This window comes from Alnus glutinosa, chromosome 8 (assembly GCF_958979055.1).
Source record: "Alnus glutinosa chromosome 8, dhAlnGlut1.1, whole genome shotgun sequence".
In the NCBI taxonomy this organism is placed as follows: domain Eukaryota; kingdom Viridiplantae; phylum Streptophyta; class Magnoliopsida; order Fagales; family Betulaceae; genus Alnus; species Alnus glutinosa.
Window position 1 is genome coordinate 2653079 of NC_084893.1, and position 17030 is coordinate 2670108.

The window sequence follows — 17030 nt, forward strand, 5'->3', positions numbered from 1 at the left end:
AGTTTTCATGTATCATGTATGCTTATTAGGATGTTTTATAAAGTAGTAAGGTAGGAATCATCAATCCTCCACACCTTTGGTAGTATAAACGTTTTTCAATTATAGATTAATCTTTACGTGGTAAGTGTTTGATGTGAAACTAGGTGCTTTATAACTACGTCCTAACGAAAGTATTTTCATGTCAAGGTCGTCGTAATGGTTAACACCCATTACGCGCTTATATCATGCATGTTAGGAAGATCCATATAGACTTTAAGCATTTCATTGGTTGAGGATTAGATGAGATCATTACCCTAAGTTTTCTTTTAAGTTTGTTTCATTTTTCGTCTATATTACCTTACTTGTTGTAGCTTCAATTCTACAACCTTTACTTTTATTTTCTTTTTCAAAGTTAAGTTAAATTCACTCTTTAAGTATCCCGTTACGCAAAACAACCCCCAATCTCTGTGGTTCGATAACCCTTACTATAGTACAATTGATTCGTACTGTTGCAAAGTGGTTCAATATATAAATTTAAAATCCACGTAGTCGAGTTGACTACTAATGATGCCATATTTGTCTCCTCCTTCCTTTTTCTCTAGGCGGCTAGTCTCCTCCTGCTCCCTTCCTGCCTACATTCTGCGATTTTAGCATTTAATCTTGCATTCATTAATTGTCAAATCAGTCGCTTTCATGTCTACTTAATTTCTCTTCCGTTTAATGCTCTCAAGACTTTAGGAGGGCCTTTAAGAAGTGGGTTCTGGTCACTCAAACAACTTTGGCAACCACGGAACCCTATGCGAACTGGGGTCACTAGCGATCGTCAACATGTTCTCAGCCTGCTCCTCTCAGCAACCATTATCGCCTCCTACACTGTAGTCATCTTTTCCTCCTAAAGTGAGCGATGCCTGGCCCTGGCCCGAAATCGACCTACTACTCGCTAGTAGGCGGAGGACTCATTGTGTGGATGGGCTTCTGAATATGGGCCATAACTGCCAGCCCATGTCCTAACAAAAAATAAAATCCTAAGAGAAAGGGAGAAAAATAAGAATGCAACCCGGATAAATAAAAATAATGGTGTGGGTGGAAATTTTTAGGGAGATTATGTCACATGGCTCTAAGGAAAGAAGAACGAGTGACCTTATTAGGAATGAAGTGTGAGTTGGGCTTTTTCCAGTTTTGTGTAGACCGAAACATTGTTATGGTAACAACGAAGACGTTTCCAAGAAACTTTCCTCTGGAAAGCACTTTGCCCTCTCTCCTCTGAAGACATCTCATCTGCTACCCTTGGTTGCTGAGAAGGAGGTAGTGAAATCCACTGCCTCCTCCTCCCCCTTCCCTTTCTCGCCTTTTTTGAAGCCCAACCAGCTTCTTTGGAGGTCCTATCTATCACCCCAAGCGATTTATCTCGGTTCAACATCTCCTTTGGCTTCTCCTCCACCGTGACTCCAGATTTGCCACCTTCTTGCAGTTCTTAGATTTGATTTTTTCAAAATCAGATCTGTCCACCTCAGGATGCTCTACCACCACACAAGTCCCTCCACCGTGATCTAGGCTTCTTCTGCTCCACTCTGCCACCAGCTGTTTTCCTGTCCGGCCACCATACGTTGGAGCGTGTCCAACACGCGCCTGCGAGTAGATCTTACTCGCGGGTGTGTGTCTCACACGTGCCGGCGTGTGGACAGCGCAAAGCCGCGTGCGACGACTCTCTCTGCCCTCCACAGCTGCCGTCGGACTACTGTGGTGTCTCTGGTTACATCGCCGATGCGTGGTCCTAACGCACCGACGAATGTACGCTCCCTGCTAGCTTTCAGATTTTTTTTTTATTTTTTATTTTTTTATCAAGGTATCCTAGGGAGCCTATCACTGAACAGTACCGCATGCTTATCTCCCACACTCCCACACAGGAGGCCTTATTGGTGTAGAGGCCCAACTAAGCATCCCCAGACTAATCCCTGGCCCAATACCCATAGCCACTCAGAGTACGAGGAGTTGAGTCGCAGGCTTTGCAGGTGGCTGGCCCTAAGAGGTTGTTTGCACCTGGATGGATTCGAACTCGTGACCTCACGGGTATTACACCCTAGAAGCCCCGCGCCTTACCACCAGGCCATCCCCTTGGGGTTTAGCTTTTAGATTGTTGTTCCTTAAATTTGTTTTGCATGTGTTTTTTTTTAGGCTTTTGCTTTATATATGTTTTTAGTGTTCTTCTTTGTTTTCCTTGTAACTGTTACCAAACAGGTGTTTGGGTCCTCTAAACTCTTTATACACCTTTAGCCACTTTTACTGGTTTGCTTGGGTTCTTTGCATCTGTGCCCAGAACCAATTGGCCCGCGTCATTTATTTGATACATTGCCACCGCGTCATTTATTTGATACATTGACACTGCGTACTTGCTTTCTTAGGAGTTTTTTGTTAGGTTGCCCAGCCCTAGTTTATTGTAATTTCATTTCCTTTAAGCTTAAAGCTTAGCTTTGGCTTTAGTTTGTAGTACCTTTTCATGTATCTACAATATATATATATATATGCTTTTATAGCATTTGTAGCTTTGGCGTGAAAATGTAGTAACAACTAGCATCTCTACATACTATAAGACGATTTTTTTTTTGGTCCCTGTTTGCATAAATAATCTTCCATATCAATGAGAACATGGTTGCTACTTAAAGTTAAAGATCGAGAAGTACCTAAAGGTGCCTCTTGCCCTTACCATATTTCATAGAAACATTGTTGAATTGTGGACTAGTGTATTTTACGACTTCTTAAAATGGCTATTAGATTTACAAAACCCAGTCCTGTGGTTGTGTATGAAGCCCTGACCACTCGCATAATTGATTTTTATCCAGAGTTTTTGCTTCTTCTGCCTCCATTCTAATTTTAGCTCTAAACTGTTTATGGAACTTGTGGACCGAGGAGAGACCTGACGGATGCACCCCGGTTATTTATTGTGCGTTACAAAAGAAATTCGACCGAGGATGATATGAAAGTTGAGAGAAAGCCAAAGAGTAAGTGGGATACATTACAAGGTGATGATCTGGATCCTGCATCACAGCTTGTGGCGAGATACAAGGGCTCAGGTGAAATTTTGCAGGTATAAATGCCTTGGAGGAAAAATTTCAATTGGTAGACTAAGATGGAGCTGGGCCATTTCGGAAAAAAAGGGTGGAGATCTTGGATGGTTTCCACGAGGTAAGGTGGCTGGGCCATTTCAGGAGGTTGCCTTTTAACACACCTGTTGGAGCTACCAGTGCACCATTCAAATCAACGTGTGATTTCTGTCCTTCACATCAGCGTTCCCCTGTAATGAGATTGGCTGAGAATATTTTGTTTATTTTCTTTGATAATGCAGACATGGATACCACATCATCTTATTCTTATCTGAAGGGAGAAAGAACTGATTCTCTGCACTAGAATTCAGACGAATCTAAGATGCAAAATAACATATGTAATATGTCTACATTTAACTCGGTGGCTGGATATATATTGCTTTCCTTTGAAGTAAAATGCTCTTGAAGTCTGTATTTTCCAGTTGAAGAAAGAAAATGGGTTTCTCTCTGTATATTGGTTTGTGATCCTATATCCTACTTTTCAATGATAATTTGTTGTTGGGAGTATCAAAGGTGTGGATGTGGCAGGGATCCACGCAGAGTTCATAATAAGAAAATTAATGAAGGATCGATAACAAAGTGTGTATAAAAAAATGAGTTATGGACAAACTGCAAAGATAAACTGCCAATGTATTTGATGTTTGCAACAGACCATGACAATACATATGTATTTATCCTTTTGGGTTTTTTAATTAACTTCATTTGATTTGATTTGTCACAGATGCTGCTTTGGTCAATATAAGTCCAAACCATTTCAGTCAGCAACGTTATATATATATATATATATATATATATATGCTTTTATAGCATTTTTAGTGCTCTTTAATTTGCAGTTTGGATGTATAGATGACTCGTGTAACGATCTGCATCATGCATGTTTCAAGGATGACAGCGGGCCAAAAAAGAGGGACAGGGCTAGAACTGTGTCAAATAAAGATCAAGCTCCTTCCATGAGTAATATATAGATGCTGCTCAAAAAGTGGAGGCTGAAAGTCATGAACATGCACGATGATCCTCAAACCGAAGATCATAACCATATTGATGCTACAGGAACAGAATATTATCGTCAGTTTTGCAACCATTTGCAACTATAGAAAATTATGAGTTTATGATCATATTGTGAGAACCACTCGTACCTTATCTAACTCCCTTTAGCACTTACACTTTTGAATTGCAAATGCCACATGGCGATATTTATGAAAACATCAAACGGCATTGTTCATATATAGTGAGGGCTTGGGGGATCTGATATTGGTTCTATAAAATCATGTGTAGATTCTTAAAGTAGTGTGTGAAATGAGAAGAGTAGTGATGCACCGACAACTATGGGGAGGGAGGGAGGGAGACTAATTGATACCATCTACCTTTCTTTTCTCAGCTAAATTCATGGCCAAGAATTGAAATCTACCATTAATCTTTAAAGATGTGAGAGACTGTTTCATCCCCATAACTAAATCGTGAGATTTTGTTTTTTGTCAACTTCTACCGTGTTTTTCAATTTTATTTTCAGGCAAAAGATTCTTCTACTAGCCATCTATATATGCCAAAGATTAGAAGTTGAAATTCTTGTAGACTTACGCGTACATGGCTTTTCAAATATCAGACCAGAGCAAAAGCTTTAAAAAAATGTCTCTATCGTTTGAAATCATATTGTTAAGGAAATTTTATCAACTAAATTATTGCTGATCATTAATGAAAAAGTTACAGGATTACTAAGTTATCACCTAAAGATAATTTTCTTGTAAAGCATCTTCGCACTCCCGAGCAGCTAATTAATTGTATCAATTCCTTTATATCCTCATGGAGAATTTGTATTTATTACAAATAAAGATCTTATAATTTCCAATTGATAAAGGATGGAATTTCTGTATCGGATAACAGGTGAGTGTGATTAATTGCAATGCAATGCTAAATTCTCAATTCTCAACTCTCAATTCTCAAGAATTCAAAGCATGTATGGCAAAATGCAGCGTGCAATTGCTGATTATTTGTAAGGAAAGAAAATGAAAGGAAACAACGAGAAAATGACAGTGAATGACTCAATTGGCCTAGCTAACTGACTATACGTTTGCCAATTGCTAAAGTTGACAACGCATCTCTCTTCATCCCAATGAGATAAAGTTGTTTAACAAATTGCTAAACCTTATTTACAAACAGAAATTTAGGTTTACCACTGCTTCTCCACCGTTATTCCACTTGCCCTTGCCTTGGCCACCATCTCCTTGTACTCAAGACGATTCACCCTTGTAGCCACCCTCACCTTCACCTCAGCACCAAGCTTTCCCATATTCTTCATGGTTGTAACCTCTTCCATCTCTGCCAGATTGTTCACAGCAATAATGGCAGCTTTCCTGAGTTGACGGCAAACTCGACTCCTCACGTAGGACAAGCGATGTTTCTTGTCTTCAAGGATTTTTTTCAGCTTTGAAAGTTGCTTATTCATCTTCTTGATCTCAGATTGCAGATCAGAAGACTCCTCACTGGCTTCTTCGATCTCCTCCTTCAACAGAACAACTTCAGCTAGAGAAGAACCGCGGTGAGACCAACGGCGGTAAGGACCACGACCACGAGCCATTTTGATTGATTTGGAGTTTGCTCTGTTCTGATTTCTGAAGAAGAGTGCGTGTGAGGAAATAATAAAAGGAATTGCCTATTTATAGGCTACAAATTTGAAAAACCGCATGTTGATTTACGATTATGCTCTTTTGTTCTTCTTCTTTAGAGGGTTCTATTTGTCTTTCAGCATTTCCTTAGATTTGGCAAATTACTATTTTGCGCCTGTTTACCCTTCGGCGGCTGGCAAAGGAATTGCTGGGTATTTTTGTCTTTTCCATCTTCTATCTTGCAGAGTGAGAGATTTTTCATTCTTCATCTTTTGCAGCCTTTTAGATGACAATTTTGCCCTTAATTTATTTACTGACTCAATCAATTTGAAGAGGGATAAAGGATTTTATTACGTATTTGTTTGTCTTTTCCCAGCCTCTCTGCAACAATATCTTCTCTCTCATCTCTGTATCTCTTTTCCCCAAATTTCCCTTAATCCACGAAACTCATAACGGAAAATTTTCTGAAGATGGTGAAACTGATCGGCTTAGATATGGTTTATCATCCATGCAAGGTTGGCGTACAATCATGGAAGATGCTGTGAGTAATTAAGGAGACCTTTGCTCTTTCTCAATTTTTACAACGTACAAATCCTGTTTGGTACATATTTTTAAATAGTTCCTCTTCTTTTTTCTTTAGTGAGAATAAAGCATGAAACTCGATTTTTGCACACTTTTGATATGGAGAAACATCGCGAGAGATTGACGTTAGTTTCATCTTTAAAGCTTTTTCCAGTTTCTAACAAGTTTAGATTGATTCTTGAACATTTGTGAGATAATAAGGGCAACTTTTTCGTGGCTCTTTTTTATTTAATAATACCTTTCTTGCATAATCTGAAACTGAAAAATCTGATAGATTAGAGTTTTTTTTTTAAAATGTGTCATTATTGGGAAAATTTTGCAAAGCAGTTCTTTTAGATGCACTGCTGAGCTCATGTCCTGTATCACTTCTATTATCATTTTCTTTCTATTTCAAAAAATTGGAATGTGGCATGGTTATACGTCTTTCGTGTGCATTAGTTTTGGTGGAGATGGTTGCTGCCATGGTAATTAAACCTTTCCAAGTAGGATAATCATAAACTGTCTACTTGTCTGTCTTGATTCCGTAGCAGCAAACTATGCATGATTTCTTTTAGAGTTTGTAAACTTTCTTTCCACTTTGTGTTTGGGAAGTAACACCTTGTTTCTTGTTTTGGGAATTGTGTGAGTACCGCGACTTTTCAGCATTCTTCAAAGTTTCAACACTCTGCATAATAAGAAATATATTTAATGTGATTTATTTCCACCACTTTTTTTTTTTTTTTTTTTTTTTTTTTTTTTTTTGATTAGTAATTTGCGCGTAAATAAAATATTTCACTAAATTACTTATCAAAAACATTTACTGAAATATTCCATTTAAGCCTGGATCTTTTTTTATATGCTTGTCACTCAGCTCATGAGCAACTTGTGCAGAATTTGGACTTATATACCAATTATGCATTAGCGTTTTCTTTGAGGGCTTTAAATGTATTGGATCCAGTGAATGACATCTGCACTTTAAATATCTGTATAATTTTTTTTATTATTGTTACGCCAATACCTTTGGTATGTTGCATAGGTTCTTTACAGATACAGAATATCACAAATAATTATTTTAGTGGTCTTTGTGCTGGTTTAGCATTTTATGGACCTGTTTGATTATATCTGTTTGACCTAGATTTATTTTTATAAAAATGATTGATTTGCTGTTGATTAATATGGTCATTTCTTTTGTTAGCATGCTGCGTATCCCTATCTCGATCTGAGCTAAACATTCTTTAGAAATTGAATGCTATGACCTGACCTGCTAAGGAGGATTCACGATGGAAATTACAGGTGGACTTAAATTTGTCACCACTTGTTATGGAATTGTTGGTGTGTTATATAAGTAAGACTTTTAAAACTTTGGACATTTTCTTTTTCAATTTTTATGAACTCGTGGTGTTTTCTTTTCAATTTTCTTTTTTCCTTTTCTCGTGTAAGTATGAACCAAAACATTCTTTCCCAGCACCATCTTTAACAACCCCTCCCCTCGGGGCTTTCTTATTATTGCTATTGTTTTGGTGCAACAAGAAATAGAAAATTCAACCTACTTGAGCTAAGTAGTTACTTAAGACTGAACTGATCAAATCTCTTTGGGACTCAAATATTGAAGTTCTAGGACTTTTATTTTTCTTCATAATTTCCATGTGTGTTATCACGGTATTTTACTCTCACAGTGGACACACACACACAGATATATATATATATCACCCAGTACTGAAAAAAGGAAACATACACACACACACACACACACACACACATATATATATATATATATCACCCAGTACTGAAAAAAGGAAACATTTGTCATGTTGCCTTTTTATTCTTATACAGCTTACTTGGTTTCTGTAGGCTGTACTTTGCTAATATTGGGATTGGGTCTCCTCCAAATGACTATCACATGCTGATACAGTGAGTAACATTCTATGGGTGAATTGTATTGGCTGCAGCAGGTGTCCTAAGAAAAGTGGTTTCGATGTATGCACCTCTAACTTTACTTATTGAATTGAGTCTCTCAATTTTTTGGATTAGAACTATTAAAGTTTTGATGCATATTCCCTCACATGTGGATGTTATATCAAGTTTTCCAAATTATGTTGAGCATTTTTTGGAGAAACAGTATTATTATGATTATTCTATTGCAGATAGAAATGACACTATACAACCTAAAGAGCTCCTCTACTTCAGGTTTGGTTACTTGTGACCAAGCTTTTTGCACTTCCACATATGATGTCTAGCAATGATTAGAAATAATTGTTAGTAGTGATTCAAGAGAAAGTATAGAGTTGCAGAAAATCAGTTTGATGTGAAATAAAGGTATTGACTTTTGTGAGAAAAAAGTGAAAAAAAAGTAGTTTTGAAAATAATTCCCTTAGGGCCCTCATTTTGAAATTTCTGAATGTAAGTGGAGAAGTTTTGGAGTACTTCATATGCAACTGCCCCTTTCTTGAACGACTGTGGGTGGAAGGTTCGAAAACTCTTGTCAATCTGAAAGTTGCTGGTCCATTGCTCCGCTTGAAGCACTTAGAAATATCCCAATGCTTAAAGTTAGAAAACCTAGAGATTTCTGCAAAAAATCTAGTATCATTCGTATACTTTGGGCCAAGAATAACCATGCCTTTTAAGTATGTACCCAACCTTGTTGAAATGTCTTTGGAGGGCAATTATTATTCAATCTATAAATTCTGCGAGTTTTCAAGTTATCTTCCACGGCTAGAGACGCTTGTATTGGATCTTTCGAAGGTCGAGGTATGTATGTAAAATTATGTTGGTTATGTTTTTCTTTTATAGGTTTTCCTTTTGAAATATGGAACTTTAGTTTTCTGCTCTAACTCTTGGTTCGTTTTACAGAAAAAAAATGAAGCTCCTTGAATTTCATACATTAAGTAATCTAAAGCAATTAGAGTTGATAGCCACTGAAAAAAGTGGTAATGCAAGCCTTCTTTGGCTGACTTCCCTGTTAAAAGCAGCTCCTGTCTTGTGCAGATTAACACTAAAGGTAAATGTTCATACTTGTTCCCAACATAAATTATCCAATTGTGTGATTTGGTGGTTGGTTGATGGTAGAGTAATGCTTGTGGTGCTTTGGTTTATATTAAAATCTGCATAAAGCTTTTAGCTTTCATTCCAAGTGTTTAAATTGGTTTCGTCTTGTAGTTTTACCTTGTTAGCACATCATTGTTTGTTCATTGCCATGCCATAAGGATAAAAAAAATGCTGTCATAACATTTGGCATATTCAACTGTTTAAGTTTTGCACCAAGAATGTGTACTCTTTGTTTAGAGTATTACGACTTCAGAAATTTTAGTTTACCTATTTTCAGCAGGTACCTGGGTTCCTCATGAAATATTTAATAATAGAATATCATGCCATGTTGAGGATTTACATGCATGCCCTAGAGACTTATGGAATTAGATTGGCTTAATGGGTTATGGTCATTCCTCCTTGGTTTCTGATTCAATTTCGAAGTGGGATTTCAGTTCATCCTTTTGATTTCATGCTGAACTGTCAATTTTTTTTTTTAAATAAAAAATAAAATTAAAAACCATATAGACTTTTTTTACTCTTCTGTTCTTTATTCGTATATGATATTTGGCCCTTTTTTATTTTATTTTAAGGTTTGTAGAGTTAGGGTGTTTCGTAAATTTTGTAATTGCGTACCTTTGTTGATTCTCTCTCTCTCTCTCTCTCTCTCTCTCTCTCGTGCAAATAAAAGTATCATTGCGGCTTTATTTATGAAAATATCAGAAGTGAAACATCATAACATGTAAAAGAAAATAAGAAGGGTGATAACATTGAAGGAACTTTAATAAAGCATGTGAGAAAATGATAGTCTATCTCAATTTTCCTCTAATATTTGGTGCAGAAAAACATAGTTTTTCATTTTGTTTTCAAATTGATGGCTAGAGTATGAGCTAAAAACAATTGAATAATGTTTTCTTTTCATATTATTCTTTTATTTTTCTTGATGCATGTTCATTCACAATACAAAATCCTCCTATTTTTACTTTATTGAAAATGGGATGGGATCGTAGATATAGAGAGCATCGCAAAAGCTATGGTATCAATAGAATTGGAGTTGGATTGGGACACAGAGACACGGATGAGGCAGTGGATGAGTCTGAATTGAACTGCGAGATATCTTGAACTTTGCTATTGAAAGTCCTTGAGAGACCATGTACCTTAACAATGTCTACTCAATTTTCACTTTTGTAATATTATGGTATCAATTTACTTATATATATATATATATATATAAACAAATGAACATGCCATTAGTTTTAGATTTAGATATGAAATTTATTATAAATATATTTTTTTTCTATCTATGGTATTGAATTTTTATTGTTAAGTATCGTAGTGATACCTACCACGTGATAAGTATCGTAGTGATACCTACCACGTGTTTTTCGTCGATATATACTTGTTCAATAATCCAGATATTAAATTTATTCTATAATATAATGTGTATGATATTAAAATTATATTTTTAACAATTATACTGATACATACTCAGGGAACCAAGCAGTGCCATCCAACTAGTCATCTCTACAAATCTCATCCAAATCAAAACAAATTCTGAATTGGTCACTCATTTCAAGTAAAATGAATATGTTCATTGAAACGGTGTGGGCTGATAATAAAATCAATTGTTTAACAATTTGGACTGAATTGGCCCACGGCCCACAGCCCACAGTCAACCTCCAAGACAGTAGACACTTGTCTCTGGTGTCTATAAAAGGCCGAGACACACCACACGTGTGCCACCCCTCATGGTCATGGGTCTCAGGTCTGTACTTCTTTCTTTCTTCTCCCAATCTCCAAAGGAATCTCTCTTGGGGAAATCTTTCCTGTTTTATCCTTCTAAAAATACAGTAAAGAAAATTATCACTACTTCAGCAGTCCAATGTTTCCCATATAATACATTGACATGGACCCCTAGGGCCTAGGCCTATTCGAGAAGCAGAGCCCAAGTCGTGTGGCTGTATTCGGCGTTTACTCCACAAGGCCAAGGCCTAGTATTAATCTTCCGTTACGTTGTCTTGGGCTCACACTGAACGGCCCAATTTCGATCCAACCGCTAAGGGTCCGGGCCCTCTTAATACTTATATAAAATTCGTTTTCCCGGTACAGAGGGCTAAAACAATCCCTAATTCCCAAATTCCCAAATTCCTTTCCTTCATACAATTCCAGTGCTTTCAGTAAACCCAACTGAACGAGGGGACTTGAACTCCCTTCTTTCATCAAATTTGTTTGCAGTTTTGTAATATAATTTATTATATAACTTATTTGTATCATAAAAGTCTGTTCCTTGAGCAGGTACACACTCTTCTTACTACAATTATGGCAGAGTTTTGGTTATTTTTGTTTATTTCGCAAATTTAAGCCTCAAGCTCGTATCTTTGCATCTTTCATATTCTCGTCCACTGCCTCTTGTGTCATATTCGTTACTTTTAGACCGTTTGATTGGCTAATTTATCATATTTTTCTTTGTTGGCAATTTTCTGTAGCTTATATATAGTTCGGCTAATTTAACTTAAATGGGGAACAGAAAACAAAAGGTAATTTCTTAATTTTTTCCTTTTTGTTTTTGTTTTTCCTTTGCTATTCCAATCATCTGGTTGTGTTTTGTACTGAGATTTGCCTTTTGCATGGTTGCAACTGAATTGGGTGGTTAGAGAGCTCGATTTGTCGAGGATCGGATAAGCGGAATGCCGGATGATGTTCTGGTTTCCATTCTGTCTCTCATAACAATGAAAGAGGCGGGGAGAACTAGTGTCCTTTCTCGCCGATGGCAAAAGCTTTGGACTTTTGTTCCTAATTTGAATTTCGATGGGCAAGAGAGGTTATACTATTTGGAAGATCATATAGGCGCACGGGGATTCCGGAGACTACACCGTATTGCAAGGACCAATTATGTGAAATGGGTGAATCGTGTTCTGGAATTGCATCGTACTCCGGCTATTGACCAATTTAGAGTTTTTTTTGATTTGACTGAGGATTATAGACGTGATATTGATAATTGGATCAACTTTGCAATGGAAAAGAGAGTTCAAAGGCTTGAGTTGAGCTTTGATTATTGTTCCCTTATAAATCCTTACCCTTTTCCATCATTGTACCAGACTCGCGGTATTCCCAGCCCAAATTCCCTTAGGGCCCTCATTTTGAAATTTCTGAATGTAAGTGGAGAAGTTTTGGAGTACTTCATATGCAACTGCCCCTTTCTTGATCGACTGTGGGTGGAAGGTTCGGAAACTCTTGTCAATCTGAAAGTTGCTGGTCCATTGCTCCGCTTGAAGCACTTAGAAATATCCCATTGCTTAAAGTTAGAAAACCTAGAGATTTCTGCAAAAAATCTAGTATCATTCGTTTACTTTGGGCCAAGAATAACCATGCCTTTCAAGTATGTACCCAACCTTGTTGAAATGTCTTTGGAGGGCAATTATTTTGAATATTCAATCTATAACTTCTGCGAGTTTTCAAGTTATCTTCCGCGGCTAGAGACGCTTGTATTGGATCTTTCGAAGGTCGAGGTATGTATGTTAAATTATGTTGGTTATGTTTTTCTTTTATAGGTTTTCCTTTTGAAATATGGAACTTTAGTTTTCTGCTCTAACTCTTGGTTCGTTTTACAGAAAAAAATGAAGCTCCTTGAATTTCATACATTAAGTAATCTAAAGCAATTAGAGTTGATAGCCACTGAAAAAAGTGGTAATGCAAGCCTTCTTTGGCTGACTTCCCTGTTAAAAGCAGCTCCTGTCTTGTGCAGATTAACACTAAAGGTAAATGTTCATACTTGTTCCCAACATAAATTATCCAATTGTGTGATTTGGTGGTTGGTTGATGGTAGAGTAATGCTTGCGGTGCTTTGGTTTATATTAAAATCTGCATAAAGCTTTTAGCTTTCATTCCAAGTGTTTAAATTGGTTTCGTCTTGTAGTTTTACCTTGTTAGCACATCATTGTTTGTTCATTGCCATGCCATAAGGATAAAAAAAATGCTGTCATAACATTTGGCATATTCAACTGTTTAAGTTTTGCACCAAGAATGTGTACTCTTTGTACGTTTAGAGTATTACGACTTCAGAAATTTTAGTTTACCTATTTTCAGCAGGTACCTGGGTTCCTCATGAAATATTTAAAAATAGAATATCATGCCATGTTGAGGATTTACATGCATGCCCTAGAGACTTATGGAATTAGATTGGCTTAATGGGTTATGGTCATTCCTCCTTGGTTTCTGATTCAATTTCGAAGTGGGATTTCAGTTCATCCTTTTGATTTCATGCTGAACTGTCAATTTTTTTTTTTAAATAAAAAATAAAATTAAAAACCATATAGACTTTTTTTACTCTTCTGTTCTTTATTCGTATTTGATATTTGGCCCTTTTTTATTTTATTTTAAGGTTTGTAGAGTTAGGGTGTTTCGTAAATTTTGTAATTGCGTACCTTTGTTGATTCTCTCTCTCTCTCTCTCTCTCTCTCTCTTGCAAATAAAAACCTTTACTGATCTTTCACTGCACTGTTCACAGCTTCTGGAAAGGTTTTGGACAGTTTCGTAGGGTGTTTTAGTTGATGCCAGATTTGAAAAGGCATAATTTGGTATTATCGGTTCAGGTATCGGGTCGCAAGAAAACAAAACCAAAAAAAACCTTAACCATGTTGGTCCGCACCCCTCTCTTCGTTTTTTCTTCTTCCTTCATCTCTTACCTCCATCGTCTAACCACCCTAACAAAGCTAGTGTTGTAACCCGAAGCAAACCTAAATAGTAATAATAATAACTCCATTTCTATCTTCTCCATCACATGTTTAGTTTTTTCAGTTTTGCTGAAAGGCAAGTGTAGATTTGGTTTTTCCGTAGTAGTTGGTTTAATACATGAGGCGGTCATTCTTTTGCAGTAACGACATGTTCGATAGTTCTGATAAGTTAACCTTTTTTCTCGTTGATTGGTACGTAGTGTTATTATTATTTTTAATGAATGAGAAATCTATTAAACCAACAAACTGAAACTCTTTACAAGCAACTGTATCCGGAGAATCAATCGGTGGTGATCTAATTAACTTTTAACCAGGTAGCTCCTACGCAAGTTTCACCTGTTCAAGTGAAACAAAGTTATGAGAGCAATCTGTTGGCAAGAGTAGTAAACTGCATCATAAACATGGAGGGAAAATCATTGGGCTTAATCAAATTCTATGTAGAAAATTTAAGACTCATTCCACCATGAAGTATTGGCATGCTCCAATACTTGAGTACTGTTGTTAAAGGTTGAACATATCGCGGTTCATATTTTGGGATTATTGTGCTCCTTGATGATAATTGTAGTATGTGTTCGTAGTTTGTTTCTAAACAAGCAAAATCTGATGCATTTTTTTTCTAATTTCTTATTGTAGTTACATATGTATGGATCCCCTGGTCCAAGAAAAGTACAGAAATCTCCAAAATGTCTCCATCATTGCCTCAAACAGGTGGAAATGGTTGGATTTGTGGGGCGAACAATTGATGTCAAGTATGTCAAGTATTTAGTTAAGAATGCTGTTGAGCTTGAGAAGGTAATAATTGATCCTCGATGTCCTCTTATGGTTGGAACGCCATTGGTGTATGAGGAGATAGAGGGAATGCAAGCTGCTCGAGAGTGTGCGAAGATGCTTGGAAGAGAATTATCTTTAGTTGATAAATTAATAGTCCTGTAAATTAGTAATAATTTAGTTAGTGGATAAAATTTCATTGACAATAGATACATATTTTTTTTTTTTTTTTTTTTTTTTTTTTTTTTTTTTTTTTTTTTATGCTTTTGCTTTGGTCTGATATTTGAAACGTCATGTGTAAGTGCACGTTTTTGTTTGCACTAGAATTATTTTGGAAGTTAAAAAGTGAAACAATATTGATATAGCAAGAAATATATATCGGGAACGTACCTTCGTTTGTTTTGCAATTTATTAGGGCACGTGGCCACGTGCTCAATATCCACATGGCCCAAAGGGCACATGTCAACTGGCCACGGGACTAACAGTGTAATTTATAAAAAAATTATAATTTTTTAATAACATGAGAGAAAATAACCCATCACGTGACGTTTTTAGCGACCAACAAGTGACGTTTTTAGCGACCATTCTATTGCATGCGGCACGTTACTAATATATTAAATATATAATACATTTATATATTGATGTGTAATTATTTAAATAATATATTTGACATATTAAAAATATCGTAAGTGATATACTTCTCAATGTCTATTTTTTTACTAGAAGTTACCAAATGATGTGTAATTTACATATGAAATAAATCATTTAAAAAATATATACCACTTTTAATTAATACTACGTACATATTTTGGTATATTTTATGGTTTGAACCCTAACCCGATTTTACTATTTATATAGCATATATACGTATGGTTAGAGTTTACATACATAATGCATATATACTATTAATTATTAAAGCACTAACCATATATAGTTTAGTGCTATATATAGTATATATATACGTAGGGTTAGGGTTTAGGGTTGTGTACTACATATAAAATATATACTTTAAAAAATAAATCAATTTCCAATATATATACGAAATACATAAACCACAGTTGTACTTGTCTGATACGCATAAGAAAGCAAACTCACAAGTTCCTGAGGATCATCTGCAGAAAAGCCAACCTCATCAAATAGAACATGGTAGTGTGTTGGTCTTGTGGTCCGATCATTCCAGCGTGAGCACAAAGATAGAAATTTGCATGCCTCTCAAAACTTGGTTAAATTGTGACTCGCTGACACCATCCCTGAATATAATGATCTGATCAGGGCTGGTGTTTCCTATTCCGGCCTTAACTCTTATAGAAGTTAATCAAAAGCTCTGTAATTAATAAGGGCCTTCATCTGCAATTTCAGACACACGCTTAAATAACGAATCTATCATTTCAACCCTTTGAGACACATTTCCGAATAGATGTCCTATACTTATATTTCAATGGCCACTGTCTTGAGCTGACGATCGCTGCAATTGATGGTGTAGAATGACTGTCTCGGAGAGTCATGTGACCCATCCATCCCAAGTATGAATGTGGAAACCTTAGAAACTATAGGAGTGGAGGGAGAGTGTTCAAATGGCGGTAACGAATTCAAACCATAGGTAGTTTTCGCATTTATCTTCAAACACACCGAATGTAGGCTCAACAAGAATTCCCTTCAACTCTCCACTCTTAGTCAAATCTCGTATAAGTCCTTATATAGTAATGATTGTTGGGTTATGGTATATTTTATTTAAGGAACCCTAACCGTAGATTTGTGTTATACATAGTATACGCGGGGTTAGGGTTTACATTTGTGTATTATATATACATTTTTTTTTTTAATTTTATACTTTAAAAAATTAATATAGTAATTTATTTAAACACATACTTTTTTGGGTATATTTTATTTATTGAACTCTCACCATAGTTTAGGGTTTACATTTGTATATTATATACATAAATTAAAATATATATGCCAATTAAATTTCAATTATTACAATATATATACATAATATTGTGCATGTACACATATGTAAGTAAAATGAGGTATTTAATAACATAATACATACCGCGTGTTCAATGTAGTTTAAGTATCGATTAACTTGATTAATTAACGAAAGTGGTTTCTACTAATTGTAATACACACATAGGTTGATGGACTAGACGATTAACGTAGGGAGGAAATGGGTCACAAATTGGTTATGTAATGTAGAGGGCCGAAGGATATAGCAGTCAAGTATAACAGGTATGTGGTCAATGGCAAATTGTTTCGCACGCTTG

The 17030-nt window shown here is 36.1% G+C and overlaps 1 protein-coding gene and 1 long non-coding RNA gene across 2 annotated transcripts; both read left to right on the forward strand.

Moving 5' to 3' along the window:
- The first annotated feature begins 6064 nt into the window (after positions 1–6064).
- LOC133875814 (uncharacterized) lies at positions 6065–10483 on the forward strand. Its single transcript, XR_009901495.1, has 6 exons — positions 6065–6224; positions 7440–7537; positions 8096–8221; positions 8389–8992; positions 9095–9242; positions 10279–10483. It is a non-coding gene; the product is annotated as an uncharacterized LOC133875814 (long non-coding RNA).
- A 904-nt stretch (positions 10484–11387) lies between these two features.
- Positions 11388–15155, forward strand: LOC133875560 (F-box/FBD/LRR-repeat protein At5g53840-like). Its single transcript, XM_062313729.1, has 5 exons — positions 11388–11563; positions 11755–11805; positions 11923–12777; positions 12880–13026; positions 14635–15155. Exons 2-5 carry the CDS (start codon positions 11785–11787, stop codon positions 14932–14934), a joined length of 1323 nt encoding a protein of 440 aa, XP_062169713.1. The 5' UTR covers positions 11388–11563; positions 11755–11784; the 3' UTR covers positions 14935–15155.
- The last annotated feature ends 1875 nt before the right edge of the window (positions 15156–17030 follow it).

What these genes read in the sequence shown, in the direction of transcription:
- LOC133875560 (XM_062313729.1), top strand. Translation starts at nt 11,785, where the DNA reads ATGGGGAACAGAAAACAAAAG. An exon ending in TGGGGAACAGAAAACAAAAG is followed by an intron (nt 11,806 to 11,922) that starts GTAATTTCTTAA and finishes TTGGGTGGTTAG; the next exon opens with AGAGCTCGATTTGTCGAGGA. An exon ending in TGTGCAGATTAACACTAAAG is followed by an intron (nt 13,027 to 14,634) that starts GTAAATGTTCAT and finishes TTCTTATTGTAG; the next exon opens with TTACATATGTATGGATCCCC.